This window comes from Seriola aureovittata, chromosome 5, assembly GCF_021018895.1.
Source record: "Seriola aureovittata isolate HTS-2021-v1 ecotype China chromosome 5, ASM2101889v1, whole genome shotgun sequence".
In the NCBI taxonomy this organism is placed as follows: domain Eukaryota; kingdom Metazoa; phylum Chordata; class Actinopteri; order Carangiformes; family Carangidae; genus Seriola; species Seriola aureovittata.
In genome coordinates, this window is record NC_079368.1 from 20,116,119 (window position 1) to 20,137,222 (window position 21,104).

At 40.6% G+C, this 21,104-nt stretch overlaps 1 protein-coding gene across 2 annotated transcripts in view; it reads right to left on the reverse strand.

The window, feature by feature from the left end:
• Positions 1 to 21,104, reverse strand: part of srrm4 (serine/arginine repetitive matrix 4) — a 63,683-nt gene that overhangs the window by 8,709 nt on the left and 33,870 nt on the right. For both annotated transcript variants that reach the window (XM_056375675.1, XM_056375677.1), the window contains exons 2-8: positions 13,796 to 13,930; positions 5,312 to 5,395; positions 5,095 to 5,175; positions 4,976 to 5,002; positions 4,711 to 4,761; positions 3,266 to 3,349; positions 1,680 to 1,848 (exon numbers count right to left, since the gene is read on the reverse strand). In XM_056375675.1, coding sequence (XP_056231650.1) covers positions 1,680 to 1,848; positions 3,266 to 3,349; positions 4,711 to 4,761; positions 4,976 to 5,002; positions 5,095 to 5,175; positions 5,312 to 5,395; positions 13,796 to 13,930 — 631 coding nt within the window. The remainder of the gene's footprint in view (positions 1 to 1,679; positions 1,849 to 3,265; positions 3,350 to 4,710; positions 4,762 to 4,975; positions 5,003 to 5,094; positions 5,176 to 5,311; positions 5,396 to 13,795; positions 13,931 to 21,104) is intronic.

Sequence of the window (21,104 nt, forward strand, 5' to 3'; positions counted from 1 at the left end):
AATGATTGCTGGAGAGAAATTAAATACTTTTTATGCTCCAATAAGCATGAGACAATGAGTTTAAGGCCATAGCTGTATTTATGAGGCTCTTTGGGAGAAAGTCACTTTAAAAAAAACCCATAAATAATCGTAAACTCAACCTGCAACAAACAGCACAACGTTAATATTCAAAGTCTGTTGTCTAGAAGTCGTCAGTCCCACTTTACAGATGTTTGTTTGCTTTTAGTTTCAGCTTCAATTCAGGTCTGCAATCTGAGCGACTGAAACTGTTTGCTGGAAGTAAAACATAAAGCAGATGCAATGACCGGAAGGGGAATAAGAGGAGCCAAATTGAAAAGGAATTATTTTTATATATTTATTTATTTATTTCCCTGCTTCTGCATCGCTACTTGCTGTAAAAATGCTGCTATGTGAGTAGAAGTCATGGGCGAAATAGGGTAAGAAACATCATCTTTGTGCACAGCAGGACAAGATGCAACTGAGACTTTATTCACCTCTTTAACCCAATTCCCAGCATGTTTTTCTATTGTTGTTTTGGTCCAATTTCTCTTTCATTTGGAAGTGAATACTGTTTATCTGAAGTATATGATTTGTATCGATGGCTGGGTGCCAGTGAAGGAAACAGTTTCCATTTGTGTAGTGTGGCAGAAACTAATGGTTCATGTTCCACCTCTAACTGTCCCTAACCTGAAATACTGCACAACTTCAGTCTTTGATCCACTATTGACGACAGACAATCAACAAGATCATGGCTTGACAAACAAATACGAACAATAATAATAATAATAGTTTTTTTTTTTTTTTTTTTTACATTTCTGTTCATTAAAAGCAAAAAAAATTAAAATGCATCACTTCCTGTTCACCTTTGCACCTCTGTACAACAGATTGGTCTTAAACTAAACTACAGGCTTTGTTACATCCTGTAGGAATCAACAACAAATCCAATAAACATTAAAACATTTTTAAAGTCAACACATTAAGTGGGTTTTTTCCCCCTAATCTTGACAAATACTTGCGATGCACAGAGGTTTTTAAAATAATTAAAAACACTGGCACTGAACAAAATATTAATAACTTTTTTAATAATACCTTTGATAAGGGAAAACAAACATGTATTGAGAACTAGAAATGAAAATCATTTTCATTTGAATTTGACCCTTTATTTCTCAACAGGAGGGAAAATAATCTTTCAGCTGCACTCCCATTGTTGTAATTTAGAGAATGTGTTATTTTTCCAGTGGGATTTTTTCATTGTTATGTGGAGTCTTTTCAGCCAAGTATTGGAGGCTTTTAGTTTTAAAAACAGAAAAATAAGTATAGACAAAATTACAGCAAAATAAAGAATTCATTAAATGAGCTCAGAGTCAGGCCATGTACAGGTTTTTATTTCTTAAATATTCATCCCTTAGAGGAAAGAAGCTAAATGAGTTTGAACTTAATATTTTCTGAAAGATGTTCTATTCTGTTTGAATATTAATGGAAAGATTTTTTTCAGCAGGATGTGATTCAAATGGTTTTTTTTCTGTTTTTTATTGGGAATGATTTTCCAAACCCAGCCGCCTCACTGAAGGCCTTCTATTTTGACTGACAATGAGCTTTTTTTTTCTTTTTACATGGCCGTAACTGAGAAATCAAACCGAGCCGCCGGCAGCATCGTTAGAGTCCTGAAGAGTACTTACGGTGGTGCCGGTTGAGAGGATGGAGCGATATTTTGGAGCCGTTTTACACACTGATTTGGTGGCGGGTCTCCACTTCATGTCCGTGTGGTGGAGCACTCCATCGGTCTGCTCCCCTGCAGCTGCCAGGTCTCCTAATGTCTGATGTACCACAGATTTTTGCAGATGGTTTCTGGGGGGAAAATGCTTGCATTTAGTTTTCATGACACCGCATCGTGATATAAAAGCTTCTTTTCTATCGCACTTTAGAGTATCAGAGCACTTATGCACATTTAATGTCAGCCAAGCATCTGAATTTACATCAGCAATGTTTTCTATTGTTGTGGTGTTTTGACATTCCTGAAAAATGGATCATCATCTGTAATAATTGTACAGGAATGCTGCAAAGATCGGTGAAAAATGTGTTTTAAAGCAAATTATTTAGTGATTTTAATTGAGATTTTCCTCTGAAGTCATAGTGCGGGTTATTTGACGTGGGATTGTGTGAGGTTCTTATCTATAGTCAGTGTATTCCCAGCAGTACATTCAGATCAACGTGCTCCCAGTTTGGAGAACGAGCCGGGAGCACCGGCACTGACGCCTGTGGACAGGGACATCTGCTAATAACAGTTTAATTCTACGCTTTGTTTTCAATATTTTCACCGCTTCATCTTTCTGTCAAACAGCCCTTTCCTTTGGAACTACAGTTTGTGAACCCGTGATCGACTGTATTACTACCACAAGCGCGTGCACTGTATTACTCCGCAGATCAGCTGTTTGAGTCAGGCAGAGCTAAGTGTAGTTGCACTTGGAGTAATTAGGAATAAGGTAGTTCAATGGTCGAAAATATGTAGTTCCAAGGGAAAGGGCTGTGTGATGGCAAAATAAAGTGATTGAAATATTCAAAATAAAGCGTACACTTCAACTGATTTTATCTTTTTTTTTCTGTGGGCATTTTGTAAAGTGACTAAAACAGTTCCATAGCAAAGCAGTACATCTCTCAGCTTCTGTGCCGGTGCTCCTGCTGCTTTTTCCAAATTGGGAGCGCAGTGATCTGTATTTACTGCAGGTAAACACATTGACTATAGATAAAGAACCTCACACAACCCCACGTCCAATGACCCACGCTATCACTTTAACATCAAAGAAACTCACATTTTTCAGTTATTATTTCAGTTTGAAAATTGGGCCTCAACCTGAGTTCAATCTGAAGTGAAGTTCACTGACTGAGCTGTTCCTGTGGACGCCAAACGCAACACTCAGCCATCTGTGATTATGCCAGGATTAATCCTCACCAGTGGAAGTAACCAGTTCTACTAACTACTTGAGATCATTTCACTATCAGACCGCCTCTGTATAATCCTTGAAAAACCCGCCTTTCATATTATCACACATCCCAAAATTTTGCAGTATGTCATTATAATTGAGTGCATCGATCTGTGGAGTGAATTTGGGGCCATTTCCTGTGAAGCACTGATAAGGGCTGGTCATGCCTGAGATCAGGAAGTCACCTCTGCCTTATCAGTCATCGCTTTGGTGTGACCAAGAACTCGGCAGACACCTCTGGCTGATAAGATAAACCAAGGGAGCAGGGGGGGGGGGTCCCTTACCTGTCCTCTGTGGAAGATTGGCAGGGAGAACTGCCCGACTCTGACCTCCGATAGCGTCGTCTCCGCCGTGAGTGAGTCCGGGAACTGAGGGAGGCCATGAGGAGAGCAGAGGAGAAAAGACACAAGTGGATAAGGAGCTTCGAGTGCTACGATGAGTCGACTGACAGAAATTATATGCCAACGATTTTTATAATTGGTTAATCGTTCATGTTATTTAACCAGCACAAATTCCAGCTGCTGGAAGGTGAGGACTAGCTGCTTCTATCTGTTCCACACCACTGTACAGTGATGAGATTCAGGCAAATAGTCACACACGAGAAGAAATGTGTTTTGCATTTTATAGATTAAAAGATAATCCAGGTTTATTAAAACTTATTTTCTCATATTCTATGGGTTCTAATAATACTTTACACTCTAAACTAATTTCTGAGATCAAGGAACATAGCTTCATCACAACAAGGAAGTGCAACCGATTTATCATAAGAGGAGAATGTGATCATTTTAGGAAAGGTGTGTTATATCCTCTTGTGACTAATAGCTAGTCCTAGCAACTGCTACAGAAGCTGTGTCAACCTGCTGCTGATTGGTTAGGGCAACAGGAAAGAAAATACCCCTAAATACTCCCACCCACAACAGGAAAGGAAGGCAACTTTTTTTTAACAAAAAGTATATCATCATTAACAATCACGTGTTGCAGCCTGTTACAGCCTGTGTATAAACGTTCAAACCTGAACTGTATTGTCCAAAAATTACAAAAGCACAATCAGATCAAGCCTGTTCAAGTTTAAGGATGAATACTTCAAATAGATTTTTCTCATCTCAACCTCTGTGTGTGAAAAACCTATTTTCTCAATCCGCTTCTTACTATGTGAAGGGGTCCTGAAATATATGAACCGTGTTTGGAAAAAAAAAAAAAAGAAAAGAAGGGGGACAGCATCGAAGGCGTGAAGGGAACAAAAGAAGCGAGAGGAGAGAAGTTGTAGTGAGCTGGAAAGCAGCGGTTTCTGTTGAAGTAAACAGCGACTGAACTTGGCTCTGTGCTTACAAACAACAGCCCGCTCATCCAGAGTCAAATTATAAAAACGTTGCAAGATCACAGCATGAAATTGGTTTCTTTTACCCTCTTTCACCCCTTTTTTTTCTCCTCCTTTCTTTGTGGCTCAAGCTTTCAATCTGTTTCCCTCTTTGCAAAGGGGTTTTAAAAAAAAAATTAAAAAAGCCGCACGTTTCTGAATTCACCCCTCGTACCCCTTACATGAAAGCATTTTTGGAGGATCCTCGTGCTTTTCTTCCTCGGCCATGGGTGTTGTGAAAAGGGTGGATGGGCTTACCATGGAGGAGGAAGAGGAGGCAGGAGGTCGAGGAGGGAGGAGGGAAGGTGGGGGAGGTTAAAAAAGTTGTGTAGGATTCGGAGACTACACGATTCTGATGCAACACAGACTGACCTTTTCTTGCGCTTGCGCTCATCCTTCCTCTTATGTTTTAAACTGGAGGAGCTGGTGAGATGAAAGAGAATAGAGGAGTGTTAAGACTCACAAAGCCGGATCCAGAAATCTTACTGAAAGCAGGGGCTAAATGTTACACCTCATTTAAGACAGGAATGTATCCAGGTGAGAACTGTTCGCCTTTAAAGATTACTCCTCTAATAAAATAGTAAAAGAGCCACAGCCACAAGACATGCACAAAATCTTGCAATAAACATATTCGTACCTGTGCTTTGACTTCTTGGATGTGTACCTGGGATAGTAAAAAAAAAAAAAATGCTTCAGGTCACTTAAAAATAAATGGCATGCCATATTTTAAATATTGTTAAAGTAAGCAAGAACTACCTATGCCGCTTGCTCTTCTTGGAGCTCTTCTTCTTCTTCTTTTTCTTCTTCCTCAGTGGCGACAGGCTGTGGGAAGGAGACCTAACAGCAGGGAAACGCATAAACATGAGCTCTAGAGAGAACCAAGTACACCTCTCTCTTTATTTATTTCAGGGAACACGACAGAGGCGCCCAATAATACACCTCACCGCAGAGTCATCTCATTTTGGGAACTGACCTTTTCCTTTTCCTCTTCCGTTCAGACTTTCTCTTCTTCTTCTTCCCTTTGGGCCGAGGGGAGAGTTCCTCATCAAAGGAGGGGCTGCACACAGAGACAGAGCACAGGGGACACTTCTATATTATTTCCACTGAGGGGATCTAAGCTGCAAGAATTCAGCAGGGTGACGAACACATTTTGGAGTTTGACTTACAACTTCTGAATCCCAATATCTGGACTTTGATTTATACACCATCCATTTTATACACCATCCACCTGATAAATGTGAGACCGACATCGACTATGTTGGCTAGACTCTACGAGTGACCCCTTTTGCTTTGTCACACTGTTTTCAGATTGTCATTAGATACATTGTTATTACAAAAACATTGATTATAGCCACATTAACCATACTTTAAAGGTCCCATATTGTTTAAATTGAGATTTCTATGTGTTGATTATAAAGCAGGTCTAGGTTCTATATTAATACTGTGAAAACATCAAAGCGCTCCGTCCACAGAGAAATGCACACAGCCTGTATTCAGAAACTGAGCCTTAAACGAGCCGTCAGGACTTCTGTAACTTTGTGATGTCACAACAAAGCGGTCACCACTCTCAGCCATGCCCCAAGCCCCGCCCAGCTGGACCCACCATTCAACCTGGCAGGTTTTGGTTTCTCTGAGTGTTTTTACCTGAAATCTGCAAAACTTTTATTCAATCACTCGGAAAACAGAGAAAGAGAAAAGAGAGGTTCAGAGCCTCCTCTCCTCTGAAAAATCACTGAATCTCATAATGAATTTGATGTGCTTGTCTGGTGATAGGGTGGAGTTATAATGTTGGTGCTTGAAACACAAATAAGGACTACCTTACTGAGAAAATAGTTCCCGTGAAAACAGCTGTCAGTGTGTTTTGTCACTTTTAAAAGTCGTCAATTAGCACAACTAATGAAATTCTATTGAAGTGAGAAAGTCTGTTTTTTTCCTCCATGATTTGAGTGAACTGACCCTTTAGCACAAGAGGTAAATTGCTCATGTTAACAGTTTCTTTGAAGCACTAACTGGCGAACAAGCACACCCATCAAGCAATGCAAAAACCTCCCACAGGTTGTATTAATAGCTACAGTGCATTAATACACAGTGTGAGATCTTACACTGGAATGCTTTCTTCACCTCCCTAGAAGTGTTGCTTACAGTTTTCTCTGTGCATTTCATGCCAAGTGCAAAACTCCCTCTATAAAAGTCGACAGAGTTTGAAAATCCACATCAGATACTGGTGGACTTGGATCCAAAAGTTTAGACATTTGCAAGTCCAAAATGGGACGTACTTTTCAGAAAGCCACAAAGTACTAAAAATATATTCTTTTGGAGTTTACTGTGATGAAAAACCCTAACAGAATGGATGGGGTAAAATAATCCACATGACTCATCATTGGCATCACATAACTGCACATAAATGCATCCTGATTCCCCCTCACAACAATCGTAAGCAAGATTATCTGTGAGCCAAATGTCCCATATGAGATGATCCCATCACAACAGAATGATGAAATCCCATCCAGGCTGGGATAAAGCACAAAACATATCGCATGCCAGTGAGCTTCACCCGATCTAGATTGGTGACAACGTGCTTCACTCAGAGAGAGGAGGCAGGGTGATGCACAACCCCCCTGCAGGGGTTTGCCCTCAGCTAACTCCACAGCAGTTATGTTAGAGAGTCCTCAAAATCTCACTTCAGCAGCAGCGCCTGTGAGCAGCCGATGGCCTCCAAAACTGTGTGATCTGCTTCATCGTGTTCGTTTTTGTGTGTGTTAATTAAGGAAAGTTGTGAAGATGAGGGTTTTGAATCCTGAAAAGTGTGGCTATTTCATTCTTTTTCATTCCTTTTTTGCATTTTTATTTAGATCATGGTGAAAGAACCAAAACGTCCCCTACGCTGTCGATCAGCTATCACTTTATTATGCTAATAAATCCACTGTGTGTGGATCCTTTGTCCCTAATATTGCTGAAGTACAAAAAAAAAAAACCACAGAATCCTCCACCTCCCGCAATGAAATTCAGCAGCAGGCATCTTTTCTTTTTAGACTCTATCTACCTGGGATGATGTCTTTCAGACTCCACGCTTCCAGTTTCTAATGCAGCCTTTCTGTTTAAAAAAAAATAAAAAAGAAGTCTCCGAGCCCCAAGCCAAGATCAATCAAGTAATGTCACTAAAGCGGTTTTATTAGACTTGACAAAGCTCCTTCTGAGCCAAAGAGGACATTAAACAGCAAACTGAAGGCTGAGCAGTACTCCTCAAGTCTGATAAATTGACTTTGATGTGAAAAAGATTGACGGAGTATCCCTTTAACGTTAAATAGGTTTGAAATATACAACAGGTATCCAGCTTCATAGGTACACTCAGCTAGAATTAACACAGTCTTACACAACAGTCCTGAAATTAATCCTCCTTCGCTTTTTGTTGACACTGTTGTATGATTATTTTGGAGGCTGTCGTTTGTGGGGCTGATGTAAAAACGTGTTTTACTTGGGCTCCCTTAGCTCTAAAAGATCTACATGACAGCACCACAGAGGACTCGTGATGCGTTTACATGCCTTTGTATTTCACAGACACCACACGCCTGCACACATTTTCCACATGCAGAAACATATGTACGCACGCTAGCCTGAGATATTCTTCTCCTCCGCTCATTCTTTTCTGAGTGTGTGAATTTATCATTACAGAGAAAGGAAACATGTCAGACTGCATGTGTTGACCAGCTTGATTGCCATCCAGAGGTCCACTTCATAGCTCTTTGAAAATGACTGATGTGGAAAAGGAAATGAAGGCCTTTCAAGCGCCACGGGCTCATTGAATGGGGCCTTTCAAGTACAGGCTGACTGAAATTCATAAGAAGCAAAGGCAGGAAGGAGCGAGCGAGTGCGGAGGGCGATACAGGGTAAAGAAGAGATTTGCAGGAAGATGCTTTTGACCGCGATGCACTCGAGCGGCAGCACCTTGGCTTTAATAATGAGGGTGGAAAATAAAGCTTTATTGGGAAAACTGGCCGCCTGGTGTAGGTTAAATCAGAGCTGATGTGAATATCATGTGGGAGTGATGGAGTGTTTGCATCATTAATGGCAGGGTGGAGCGAGCTGGCATGGAGAATCAACAAACGAAGCTGATGATGTGAATGATGTGTCCGTCCACTCACATGTCATTCACAGTCATCACAGAGGCTGCCTTTACGTCGGCTGCAGGCAGCTATCTCTGAGTTTATCACAACGGCGAGAGCAACGCGTCGTTTGTGAGATGTCAAGCAAACTATTTACCATGTCAGTGTCATCGCGAGCTCTAATCTGCTGTCAAACCAAAAACCTCTCAGATTCTTTTACTTGATCCCCCATCAGGGCGATCAAGGGAGAAACAACTGAGCTTTGAGTCTTCGCAACCCGCTTCCACAAGTACCAGACTTCATCTAAAGCCCAGAGGGAAATATGGCAGAAACATCTTTTATTTCTAGCAGCTTCCTTTTGAGGAAATGACTTCAATGCTTTGTGTTGTGCTGATTTAGGAGCTTTTTCTCTAGTATATAGCTGAAATGATTAATCGAAAATTAATCAGAAACTGCTTTGATAATTAATTCATCATTTAGGTCATTTTTTCAAGCATAACCACCAACATTCGCTAGCTCCAACTTCGCTGCTTCTCTCTTTTTTATACAACTGTAAATTTAATGTTTTTGTGTTTTGAATATTTTATTCAGTGTGGTCTTACATAATTTAAAAGAGACAAAACATACTAGAATAAAATGGACAGGTACAGTGCTTACAAGGAAAGTAAATTAATAAATAGTATGATAATGACAAAACACCCTCACACCCTCTCGCCTGGAAAAAAATGAAGACACTAAATAAATAAAGAAATGAAATAAAGTTAGAGCTGCGTTCCCAGTAGTATTTTAACATTGAGAAAGACACAAGGGTATGTCATACAGAGGGGGTAGATCTATTGGTCCTTCATATGCTGTAGCACCAGGTTCCACAGATTGCCAGACAGTTCATACCTCAGTCTCTCCACACGCATGTTTTTGTGTTTTGGACAGTTGCAACATGGAGACATCACACTGGGTGCTGGGACAGATATTTTCGACGTCTTTTTCCTGACTGATGCAACTGACAGATGAACCCTAATTCAGTTGGAATGGCAACAGGTTGATAGCATAGACTCTATATAAAGATGGACGTCGCCTCTGTGACGTCACCCACAGGTTTCTGAAGAGCAGTTTTAAAGCGAGTGGGCTGCTTCGCTGTCGCCATCTTGGCAGTGCCTTTGCCTAACTCAGCATACACTCACCTACCCAGCCATGCCCTCGATTATACATATCTGTAACCTGTAAAAAAAATCTAAACGGGTGAAATATATAAGAATTCACCCCAAGTTGGACATTTTAACGTGGGAGTCTATGAGGAATGACTCACTTTTGGAGCCAACCTCAAGTGGCCATTTGAAGAACTGCAGTGTTTAGCACTTCCGTGTTGGCTTCATTTTTTTTTTTTTTTTTTAAGTATATTTTTTGGGGCTTTTTGTGCCTTTATTGGACAGGATAGTAGAGAGAGACAGGAAATGGGGAGGCAGAGAGAGGGGGAATGACATGCAGCAAAGGCCGTCCGATGCGGGACTCGAGCCGGGGCCAACTGCAGCGAGGACTGTAGCCTCGACACATGGGGCACCTGCTTAGCAACTACGCCACACAACGCCCCGGCTTCATTTATTCTGGCTTTCGTACATTGAGATGACTTTCCGAACCTCATTTATGTCTCAAACAGGGGAAACAGCTATTTAGAAGAGCAATTGTAAACACTTGAGATGAGAAAAGATGCCTTTCATTGAAAACTAAATATCCAAAAAACACCTGCTGCTGACTCACAGATGTCGAAGGAATTTATGCAAATTTCCGTCCAGTTGTGCTCGTGTTGATTCCCTCATAAAACAAAAAAATTTCTACTCCGCCACCGAACTGTTTAAAAAGAACTTCAAATAACATGTAGGGAAAAGCAAATGATTGTAATCAATGAGTTTCCAATTCTCTACAATACAACTTTAACCAGCTGCTGGGATTCACAGTCACACCCTCAGGAGAGTCAACAAGACGTGACGTGAGGCTGCGACAAAAGCGCTTTGAAATGCGGTCCTTTAAAATTTCATTTTTCTCCATATTAATGACAAAAATGGGTAAATCAGCAGTGTCCATAGAGATAAAATTTGAAATAATATAAAAAACTTAAACCGGAATATACTCGAACAGATCTTGTGCGCTGCATGGTTTCACTAGGCATTAAATATTAACTCATTTTCTGAATAACACTATCATTATCCAAGTAATATTTTCATAGCACAGAATGAGGTTTAGCTGAGCTTTGGGCATTAATGCGTCAGCAGACGTATAAGACACATTTTTAACCATTTTCATGCTCACAAGAGGTTTTGCTATTTATACGTCAAATCCCCGGAAATGTACCTCCGTGTCACACAAACAGTAGGTCATGCACACAGGTGAGTGTGATCACAAACTGATCCAGACAGAGATGAACCGTACTCCTCCTTGATATAACGCGACCGCAGAGCTCTGGAAGCTCTGGACGTGCCTGTTTCTCTGGATGCCGGAGAATGTCTTGCTATAACAAATGGCCCTGCTTGGTGTAGTCGGCAGTTCGGGAGCATTAGGAACTGAAATGCATTAGGGCTGATTAGACAGACCAAGCCCAAGTACCCTCTCCTGGTAATGAGAACGCTTTGTCACTCATTAACACCTCTACCATTCTGGCCTTGTAGAAAAAGAGCACAAGGCGAGCATGTGCATTTTTTTTTCTTGCCAGCAGAAACAGTTTCTTTTGATGAGGTGCAGAGAATGAAAGGGAGAATGAGAGAGCAGTCAATTGCCAGCTACACTGGGAATGGTGATTGTGCAGAACAATGGCGTATGAAAAAAGGGATTTGGGGACATCTGATGAGAATATGCTCCGTGCTGAACGCAGCCTATTTTCCTGAAAAGCGTGTTGCTGTTTTTTTCTGTGCCGCAATCATGCATGAATACCATACAATGTATACATGTAACTACATCCAAGATATGTCATCACATAAAAGATATATGACTTGTTTTGTATTCACTGCACTATGTTTTTCGCTGGCTTCAGGCAGGGGCTTTTCAGGTAATTAAATAGGTTTGTTAACACCTACCTTCTAAAAGTCACTCACTGTGGCTAACATACTCTTTCTAGAGGGGAGCCACTGTCAGTGTGTTGTGGTTTCATGTTATAATTAACATAGGCTGCTCTGCTAAATTGGGCAGCTGCTGCCCAATTAGCAAGATAACAATCCGAAAAACAAATTTCTCAACAGAGGAGATTTTCTCTCAGGCAGCAACTTGGAGCGCTTTGTGACTGAGGACTGAAGAATTGTGAAATGGATCTACCTCATTAGACACTTTTACTAAATGAAAAGGAATAAAAATGTTTATTTTTTTCTTGCATTTCTTCTTTTCTTGCTTGTATTTGATGCGTTTGTTTGAAAAGCAGCGAACGGTGGCTGCTGGGAGGTGTGTGATGCACCTTTGTAGCCTCAGCGGTTCTGTCAAGGTTGGATGTGGCTGTTCTCTCTCCTCAGGCTTGTGTCCTCCTCTGCCGACCTTGTGGTATGAGGTGATGATAAACAGGCGCCTGGTGGTGTCTGTTGCATGCAAACAATCTCCCTGACACAGTGAATGGTGTAAATCCTCACTTGTTTTATTTGATGTGCAGAGTTCTGATGTCTGATAAACCTTCAAAATCATCGATGCAAACTGGATTTCCTGGATCGTATTTCATCTTCTCGAAGCAACACTGCCACACTGTTTTCAATCTGAATGAGGACTTAGTAATAAAGGTGCAGTATGATTTAGTCCAGGAAAATATATGTGTGGCGGCTGTGGAACATCTTGGTTTTCCGCAACCACACTGCCTGCGTGATTTCAAGATTCTGCGCTTCACCTATTTTTCATGTGTGACGCAAACGATTCTCAGCAAAAATTGACAAGTTGACAGTCATAATGACATCATACCAGCAACATGACACCTGTCAGTATAGTTTCAGTTTCTAAGCTGGATCTGAATATGACACAGACTTGAAGAAATATTAATTTTATATACTGTATTTTTTTTTTAACCTTTTTAGCAGCTGCATGTGGAGACAGTGACAGTTTAGTGACATTTTCTGTCAAAAATAAATCAGAAATAAATTTACAATGAAGAGAAATCAGAAATCAGTAACAGCAGCCAGTAACAGCGACACAGCAGTCACGCACACACAATGGCAGTGTGTTCCCGGTTTGAGTCTCAATCACAGAGAAGGGCTGCAGAGAATAAAAGTGAGTTTGCCACAGCGTATTACAGTTGATGCACAGTAACGTCGCCTTGTAACTTCAGACGAAATGAATGCACTTTAAAGAAACATATTAAGCTCTGAGGAAAAGAGGCAGAGAAAGAAGACAGCATATTTAAAGAGTTCAGCGAAAACTAAACTAGTAACTCATTTTTATAAATAGACATGTCGTCAATCCTGCCATTAAATATGAATGTGCTGTGTCCACTTCACTGACAACATCCCCTGTGATTCCTCAGCACCAAGTCTCGCTACCTATTTGAAGCTGCTCACAGAAAAAGCTCAGCTCTCAGTTTCAGGGATAACAAACACTGTAAATCTTTTTCACCATGCCTCCTTTTTTCTACCTGGCGTCTCTTCTTGCACGCACAAACCAGAAAAATGATTATCAGACGCCCGCGTGCCCGTGCGCTCTCAGTGCTCGCTGTTAAATTCAAAAACAAAAAGGACAAGCAGCCGCCGGGTAAAGTTCATCCAAAAAGAAGCGATTCATGTTTATGATCATCTCTTAACACTTCAAATGCGGCTTCGGTCGTGTTTTACATATCGCTGGCTGCTTCCATGCTGCATAACTGCAAAGGCTTTGAAGGTGTCAGATTAATTAAGAAGTTTCTTTAAAAGAAATCTCTGCCTGTCTCTCTCTCTCTCTCTTTCTTTCCCACCTCAGAATCATAGGAAGACCGAAAACTATTCTCGGTGTGCGAAGGAGGCTTCTGGTTCAAGCTGTTGGTGAAAGAGAGGATCTGAATGACAAAGTGTAGGATTCCTCACAACATCTTTGTATTTCTCTGCTGAGCCTGACCTGATAAGAATATTTACATTCCCCACACCAGAATATAGAGATTAGCTCCGTTTTCTCACAAACCCCAGTGGAGTCTAGGCATACTGTTAAAAGACTTTATCACCAGCACTGTAATCTACAAAAGCACCTCCAAAAGCAAATAAAAACTGAAACCATTCATCATCTCTCTGATCTACAACCTTGCACAAAAAAAAAGGGATATTTTAAAGGGTACTGATTTCTTGACTTTCTTTTACAGAGCTCAGAAAAAAAAAAGCTCCTTGATGGCTTTCAAGTGTTGCTTCGTGGAAGCATAAAAACGAACTCACCTCCTGACCCTGCGATGACTGTGGTGTTTGCGTCCTTTTCCTTTGATGCAGCCATTTCTGTCGGCGGCGTCCACCCTGGTGTCCGCCGCTTTCCTCTCATCAGTCTTAAGCGGCTGGCAGGTTGTTGTTTCTGAGCTGTGAGGAAAGAAAGAAGAAGGATTTAGTTTTTAGTTTTTGCTCTTGAGCCTTTTCATGAGAACTTTTCCCAGTGATTTTTCTACTTGTCCGCACAGTTAGCGCATCCATCATACAATACTGAGGAAGGGGGGGGGGGGGTCGGGGGTGGGATTTAACATGCTTGGTTAGTCTTATTCCCTCTGGTCTACTGGATATGTGTTTTATTCCCCTCCATTTCTCCCTGCCAGCCACTCTCTGGGAAAATTGGAGGTCAGCCATTTACCATTCAAATCGAGGTGTCAATTGAAATGTAGTTATTTACATGCTTCAGTTGCCCTGACATTTTGGGAAATGGCGTTTTCTATCTCGCGTTGGGCAGATGCGGCCAATGGGAGATGCATCGGTATGAGAGAAGTTCTCCTTGAATTTTCTTTTTCTATTTCTGATAAACCAGAGTTTATAGATTTTTTATTATCAACATATATACACAGGCATAAAAACTACATGTCTCATACTCAGCCTCTTAAACTTATTGTCTGCAGTTTTAATATTGGCATTGGCTTCCAAATAATGCTACTATAAGTCAGGTGTTTACTAATTCGACTGCTTCCACCCGAACCGCCCAAAAATCTGCATCATAGTCAAATGCGGCTGCAGAACGAATGACTAAATAGACTGAATGATTAGATGTGAGCACACAGTTCTAGCCCTGCTTATTATCCTCTGTTTTAGTCATGGGAGATTTGAGCGTAATTACACATTCTCCTCTTCTTCGAGTGGCTCCTGTCTGATTGTAATGAGAAGATAATCAGAGCCAGAGATTAGGCCGTCAATGCCGCCGCCGCCACCGCCGCCGCCGCCGCCTCCTCATCCTCCTCCTCCTCCTCTTCCCCCAGCGACGAGCAGGCAGGAGCCGTCGCTTTCTATCTTCCTCATCTTCATTTTCCTCTGCTTCTCTGCATAAGAGGGTGAGCCCCCCAGCAAGGAACTAATAATGTAAAACGGCAGACTGGGTCCTCCAACATGACCGAGTGTTTGAAAGGTGATAGGGGAGATAAAGACAGCCACCGGAAGGATAATTAGTCTGATCAAGGAGGCTGATGGGAGAGGAACCTTTGAATATCCTGGTGATTTGTCTGAAGGTCTCCCAGTGTTGTTGGAGATGAAAATGAAAGTCTGCTTTGTGAAAGTAAAATAGCATAAAGCCTTAACTCTGATCGCATTGATCCTTGAATTTGATCATTAAAGCTGAATTATTTCAAGACTTGATTATTAATTAATATCAATTTTGAAAACTGATAACGGTTTAAATCATTTATCAAACTAACTATTAAAACTTCAAAACATCCTTTTTTTTTTGATTCTTGATTGTGATGCTTTTCTGTTTTTCTTTGTTGCACATCACTGTAAACTGAATATTCTGATGAGAACAGCTACATAATGAGGTGAGATTGTTTTCTCCCCTGCTGTTTTCCATCTCAAAAAAGTGTGTTTAAGGGGCTATTTTAAGTTTTCTCTGCAGCCCGACGTAGTTTCTTGCTACGTCTTCAGGGCAGGTTGGAGGCTACAGTGAGTCGCTATCAGAGAGTGACGAGACTGGGGCCGGGGCTAACTCGTTAGCGTGTTAACTTCAGCAGAAGAAAAGATGTGATGGAGACAAGAGTTAACATTGGTGTTGCTTTCCACCACTGGAGCAGCTGTTAATGCTAACATTAGCTGTGTAGCAATAGCAAAACTTACAAAAAGCTCCTTTAAACTTCTGCCAACATGGACCAGAGGTCTTTAAAGTGTTCAAAAATAATAATTTATACCTCTAATACTGCAACAGTAACTATCTCAAAAGAGAAACATATTGTATTTTATAGTCTGGTGCAGCTACAATAAAAGATTTTGGTGCTGTTTCACTGAGCGCTGCATATTGCTGCAACGCTACAGCCTGCTTTCAGCAAATGAACTTCCTCTGTCTCCCCTGCCTCCTCTTGTACTGTATTAACCGATAATGCAAGTAAATTTGAATGTTATTTTTTTTATGGGTATCTCAGGCACATATATATGAAATAAAAGAAATACAAACTATTAACACATCCTGAAAGACCTGATGTGATTTGATTTGATGTCATTCACTCTGTACGTAGCCACCTACAAACAGCAAACTCTTATGTTTTCATTTGTTGCTGCTGTGATGTATCATGAGAAATCCAATTAACACAAGGAAAGAGGAGAAATCTCAGCTGACTCACAGTTATACAACAGGCTTTTCAGCTCATCATATGAAAGACACTGTACTGTAAGAAACCAGAAGAGGAAGTAAAGCCTTATTCCAGTTCACCACTGAACCACCCCACGCTCTAGTGGTAATTTATCTAACCTTAATTGAACGCAGAGGTCTTTGGCTGCTGAACACATTTACCGTGACAAAAGATATTGATGTTGCAGCCAATGGTAACACAAGTGCCTCACTTCCTGCGAAGACCTGAACAATATATACAATTTACTCGACACAGGAGAACAAAGGGCTGAAACATTTGCACTGTTGGACGCTCCGCTCTGTGTCCCTGAGAAAAAAAAAAAAAAAAAAAAAAGAAAAAAAAAAGCCAGAGTGGAAAGTGGCCCACAGCTCTCTTTACTGGCCCCCTTCTCTGCTTCTTTGTTATTTGCTGTCACTCTCAGACCCGCCGTTGATGAGTTCTAAATGAAATCGATTTCGCTATCACGGATGCACATTCCCTTGATCTGGTCCTGCAATTTCTTGCCGAAACTTTCCCGGCTATAACCACCTGGATTTATCGTGGGTTGTTTGTATCTGTCAAATAGCACTCCTCGCTCTCTCTCTCTCTCTGTCTCTCTCTCTCACACACACACACACACACACACACACACACACACACACACACACACACACACACATATACACATACAGACACTCTCAAGCATGGACAATCCTTCTGTAGTTGTAATTCATAACCACGCAGCAGTTGTAGATATTTAAAGGGACAATTCAAACTGCCAAAAAAAAAAGGTTTAAATGAATGCAAATACCGAGCGGATTAAGTGAGAGTACTTGATGATGAAAAATTATGTGGACAGTAATCCTCTGAAATCCTGACTGGATTTGTTTACTATAAAACAGGTAAAATGAAGTCACAGGCCGGGATCAGCTCAATTACAATCCCTATGCCACTGATTGAAACCATTGTGTGTGTAAAGCAACGCTGCAGATACAGGAGGCATCCATCTTGACCTCCCTCTCATCATGTGTGCCATACAGTAACAGACGCGAAATCACAAAGTGCTTTAAATGGATAAAAACAACTATTAATCAAAGGGACAACAAACAAATGAGGACGGAGACAGAAATACACGAGCGGTGCATGTATGCGTGAGCAGCGGCTCCCTTCCTGCTGGTGAGTAATGCTGTCACTGGAGGCTGAGAGAAGTGACCACGCTGTGACGAGCTCTTGTTTCTGTCTTTGTCACAGAGGGAGCGTCTCACTCCTGGCAACGCGGGGGCTCCTCCGCTCCGTCATACGCCGCGGCCGTTCACCCTCACGTGGACGGGTAACATCTACTGACAGATGGTGCACAAAAAAAAAAAAAAAAAAACACACACTGCAAACAGGGAGACAGTGCTGTCTTAAAGAGGGTGAGGATGTGATTTTCATCTCTGCTTTTATACATTTGATGGAGAGATAGATGCTATGCATGATGTAATACTTTCATATTGCTGCCTGGATTAACTAAATTAACAGAAATTCTGACGCTCTCACACGAGGCTACTTAAAACACTCACAAATGACCTAACACCAACCATGAAATGGTCCTACTAACAAGTAATGTGTGTATTTTCTGTGATAGGGATTATTCCTCGGTGCCATAGTGCTCCATTGTTGTCCACAAACTATTAAAAACACAATGAGCCACACTGGATGACATGTTCCTTCGTTACTGTGAAAAAGGTCACTGTAGTTTATTATGAGTCAGTCCCAAATATATTATCCGCCGCTAAAATAGTCTCCACAAATTTACTATTTACTTCTGTATTGATAATGATTCCTAAAAATAATAGTGCCCAGCTGTTTATTAAAAAAAAAGAAAAAAGATTTTTCCTTTTCATAGAAATAAAAGTAAATATTTGTGACCTGTTTTTAATTTTTTACATATTCAGTAGGAACCAGTAGGTGCCACGAAGAGCCACAGAAAGGCTGGGGAAACACATGGACTAACAAATTGTGGGTTTTTTTTTTTATACAATTTGTTGACAAAAACTAAAACATAGAATATCAGCAGATGTACCAGGTTAAATATTCTGGTTGATAGGTTGGGTTTATGGGTGCAGCCCATGTTGTGCTTTAAGTCTTTAGCCAGGTTTCCATTGCAGTTTTGCACAAAATAGAAGCATTTTTTTGAGGAAAAGTTGACAAAACACAAGTGTGAAAGGCTTGTGTTTCCATTGAGTGACGTTATGTGAACAAAGCTGGTTTTTCTCCTCTTGTGATATTGTTCCAATTGAACGTGACAACAGATTTCCAGCAGTCTGTATCTCGGTTGGAACTAGCTCCCTGGGGCCTGATACGACAGGTGCCACGACTTCAATGCATAACATATTGCATTGTTGAATAGTCTATAAAAAACACCTAATGTGAGTGTCATGTGTTTCTATTATTCCGTTATTCCTTATTTATTTATCTATTCATTATGTAAGTTTGCAATTTCAAATTGTGCTTTAAGCAGGTTAATGGAAACGCACCTACTGTTGACTTTTTGTGTGTTTAGCCAAGACATAATCCTTCCTCAGCAACCAAATGTTTCAGTTGCTTTTATTGTTGTTGTTGTTGTTAATGCTTTAGATTCTAAATTAAATACAACGATGAACGTTTAGCAGCTTTGTTAAGTCTGCATAGTTTTCACTGACAGGCAGATTCATTCAATTTCAACTTTACCTTAATAGATTGACTTAAAAAAAAAAGCAGATAAGAGCTTAATTGATTAGTCGATGGTAGAAAATTAATCAGCATCTACTTGAAAAGGGCCGATGACTAATTTAAGGCATTTATCAAGCATGAATGCCAAACATTCTTTATTTTCAGCTTCTCAGTTGATGTTTTTTTTTCTCCTATGACATACTGATACTGAATATCTTTGGATTTTGGTCTGTTGGTCACACAAAACAAGCAATTTGAAAACTTTACCTCTGGCATTTTTCTGCCATTTTGCTTTTGTTGATAACAATGAATCAATTAATTGAGAAAGAAATTGCCAGGTGAACAAATAACGAAAATAATTGTTAGTTGCAGCCCTGAATTACTTTGAAATGAACAGGGTTTGGTTTATACATGTGTAGAAGGACTGCAGATGTGTCACATTATCAACAAGTCTTTTTGGTCCAAAACAAGAGGATAAAAGAGAAGAAGAAAGCAAAACATGTCAAGCCTTGTCATCTAACCAGCTGCATGTCCGTTGGACCTCCAGCTCTGTACTGAGATATTCATAAAACAACAGTGACGGCCCGAGCCACAGGAGGATAATCATAGTTTGTGTACAGTTTCATTGTCCACGCCCCATTTACGACGTAAAATTGAGATAAACGGTTACAATATCTGCCAGGAGCTGCTCGGTAATCTGCCAGCTGCCTTACACAACACCGGCTCGCTGTCGGAAGGCTCAGACTCACAACATCAGCTGACACTGTACAGGTGTGCAAGAAGCATGCAGGCAGCCATTAAACTAACCAGCGAAACAGTGCTGCACAGCTCTGGTGTTTGCATTAAAAAGGTGTCAAAATCAAACCGGCGATTAACACAGATTGCATTCTCAGCTGCCCCATTTCACATTCAGCTTTTTATGTTTTCATCTGCATCATCTGCAATCACGATCTTCAGGGACACAACAAAACACACGGCATTCAATTGCACCATTTTCCGTCTAAGCCTCGTGTCTATAGGCTATATAGTCCCCACTGTGACAGAATGAGACCGTACAAGATTTTACAGTTAAGAGACACTCGAGGGGCATTTGTGCATTTTCTATTCTGTGATCTCATCTGTTCCTGGAAGCACAAACAGACAAATGCACTCCCTCTCGGCTGTGTGCTAAAGTGTACTCCCATAACCTTTCCTTCTTGGGTCCATTTAGTTTAATTCATTTACTTTAATTTGCATGTGTGCACTGTGTAAACCGTGATTATCCACATACTCACAATTCAAATTTGTGAAAATAAATTATCAATTTAAAGGTGGTATTGTGTCTCGTGAATAAATGGATCAGTACTACCCATCCTTTGTGGCCTGGTATCCCTTAAATGAATACGTCAACTTTTTGGGAAATATGCCAATTTGCCTTCTTTTCTTAAGAGTCAGATGAGAAGATCAACACCACACTCATGTCTCCATGCTAAATATGAAGCTACTGCCAGCAGCCTGTTAACCTAGCTTAGCACAGTAAATTCCTGAAGTGTTGTTGTCCTAACATAACCCTCCAGAACACTACAACATGGCTTTTTTTGTACAGACTACACAAACAAGATATAGGGTTTCGATTAGTGAACTCTAGAGGTGCTGAGCCAGGCCAGCTGTTCCCCCGTTTCCAGTCGTGCTATGCTAAGATAAGATAAGCTAAGCTAAGCTATGTTAACCTCACTGGTTGTCGCCTTGTATTTACCGTACAGATGTGAGAGTGGTATTGATCATCTTATCGAAGTTGCAGCATGAAAGTTAATAATCCAAAAATGTCCTTTGAAATCAAGCAACATGTACTTGTGACCCAACATCATAGTCAATGGCCTGAGTGTGGACTTAACTTATTATCTGTTCAACCAATGAGTTTTCCTTCTCAGATGGTTTCCTCTGAAGGATCTTTAGACGTCTGAGGGGTAAAACTATCCAGTATTTCACAAGAAAGGAACAAAATAGAAAAGGTAATTAAAAGAATTTACATGATTTTGTGTAACAGATATATTTTTGTCTTTCTAACCCCATTAATCATCTTGTGATCTCCTAATGCTACATATTTTCATTAGTCCTGGTTTCAGTGGACAGATTTTGATTCTAATCATAATGTTGTGCTAAGAACAAAATTCTTATCTCTTGTCTCTTAAAGACAAAATATGCAACATAATTTCTTTTGATTTTCAACGACTTCACCATAAAAATCCAGAGAAAGGTTCCAGCCTCTGAAAATCCGTATCTGCTGACCC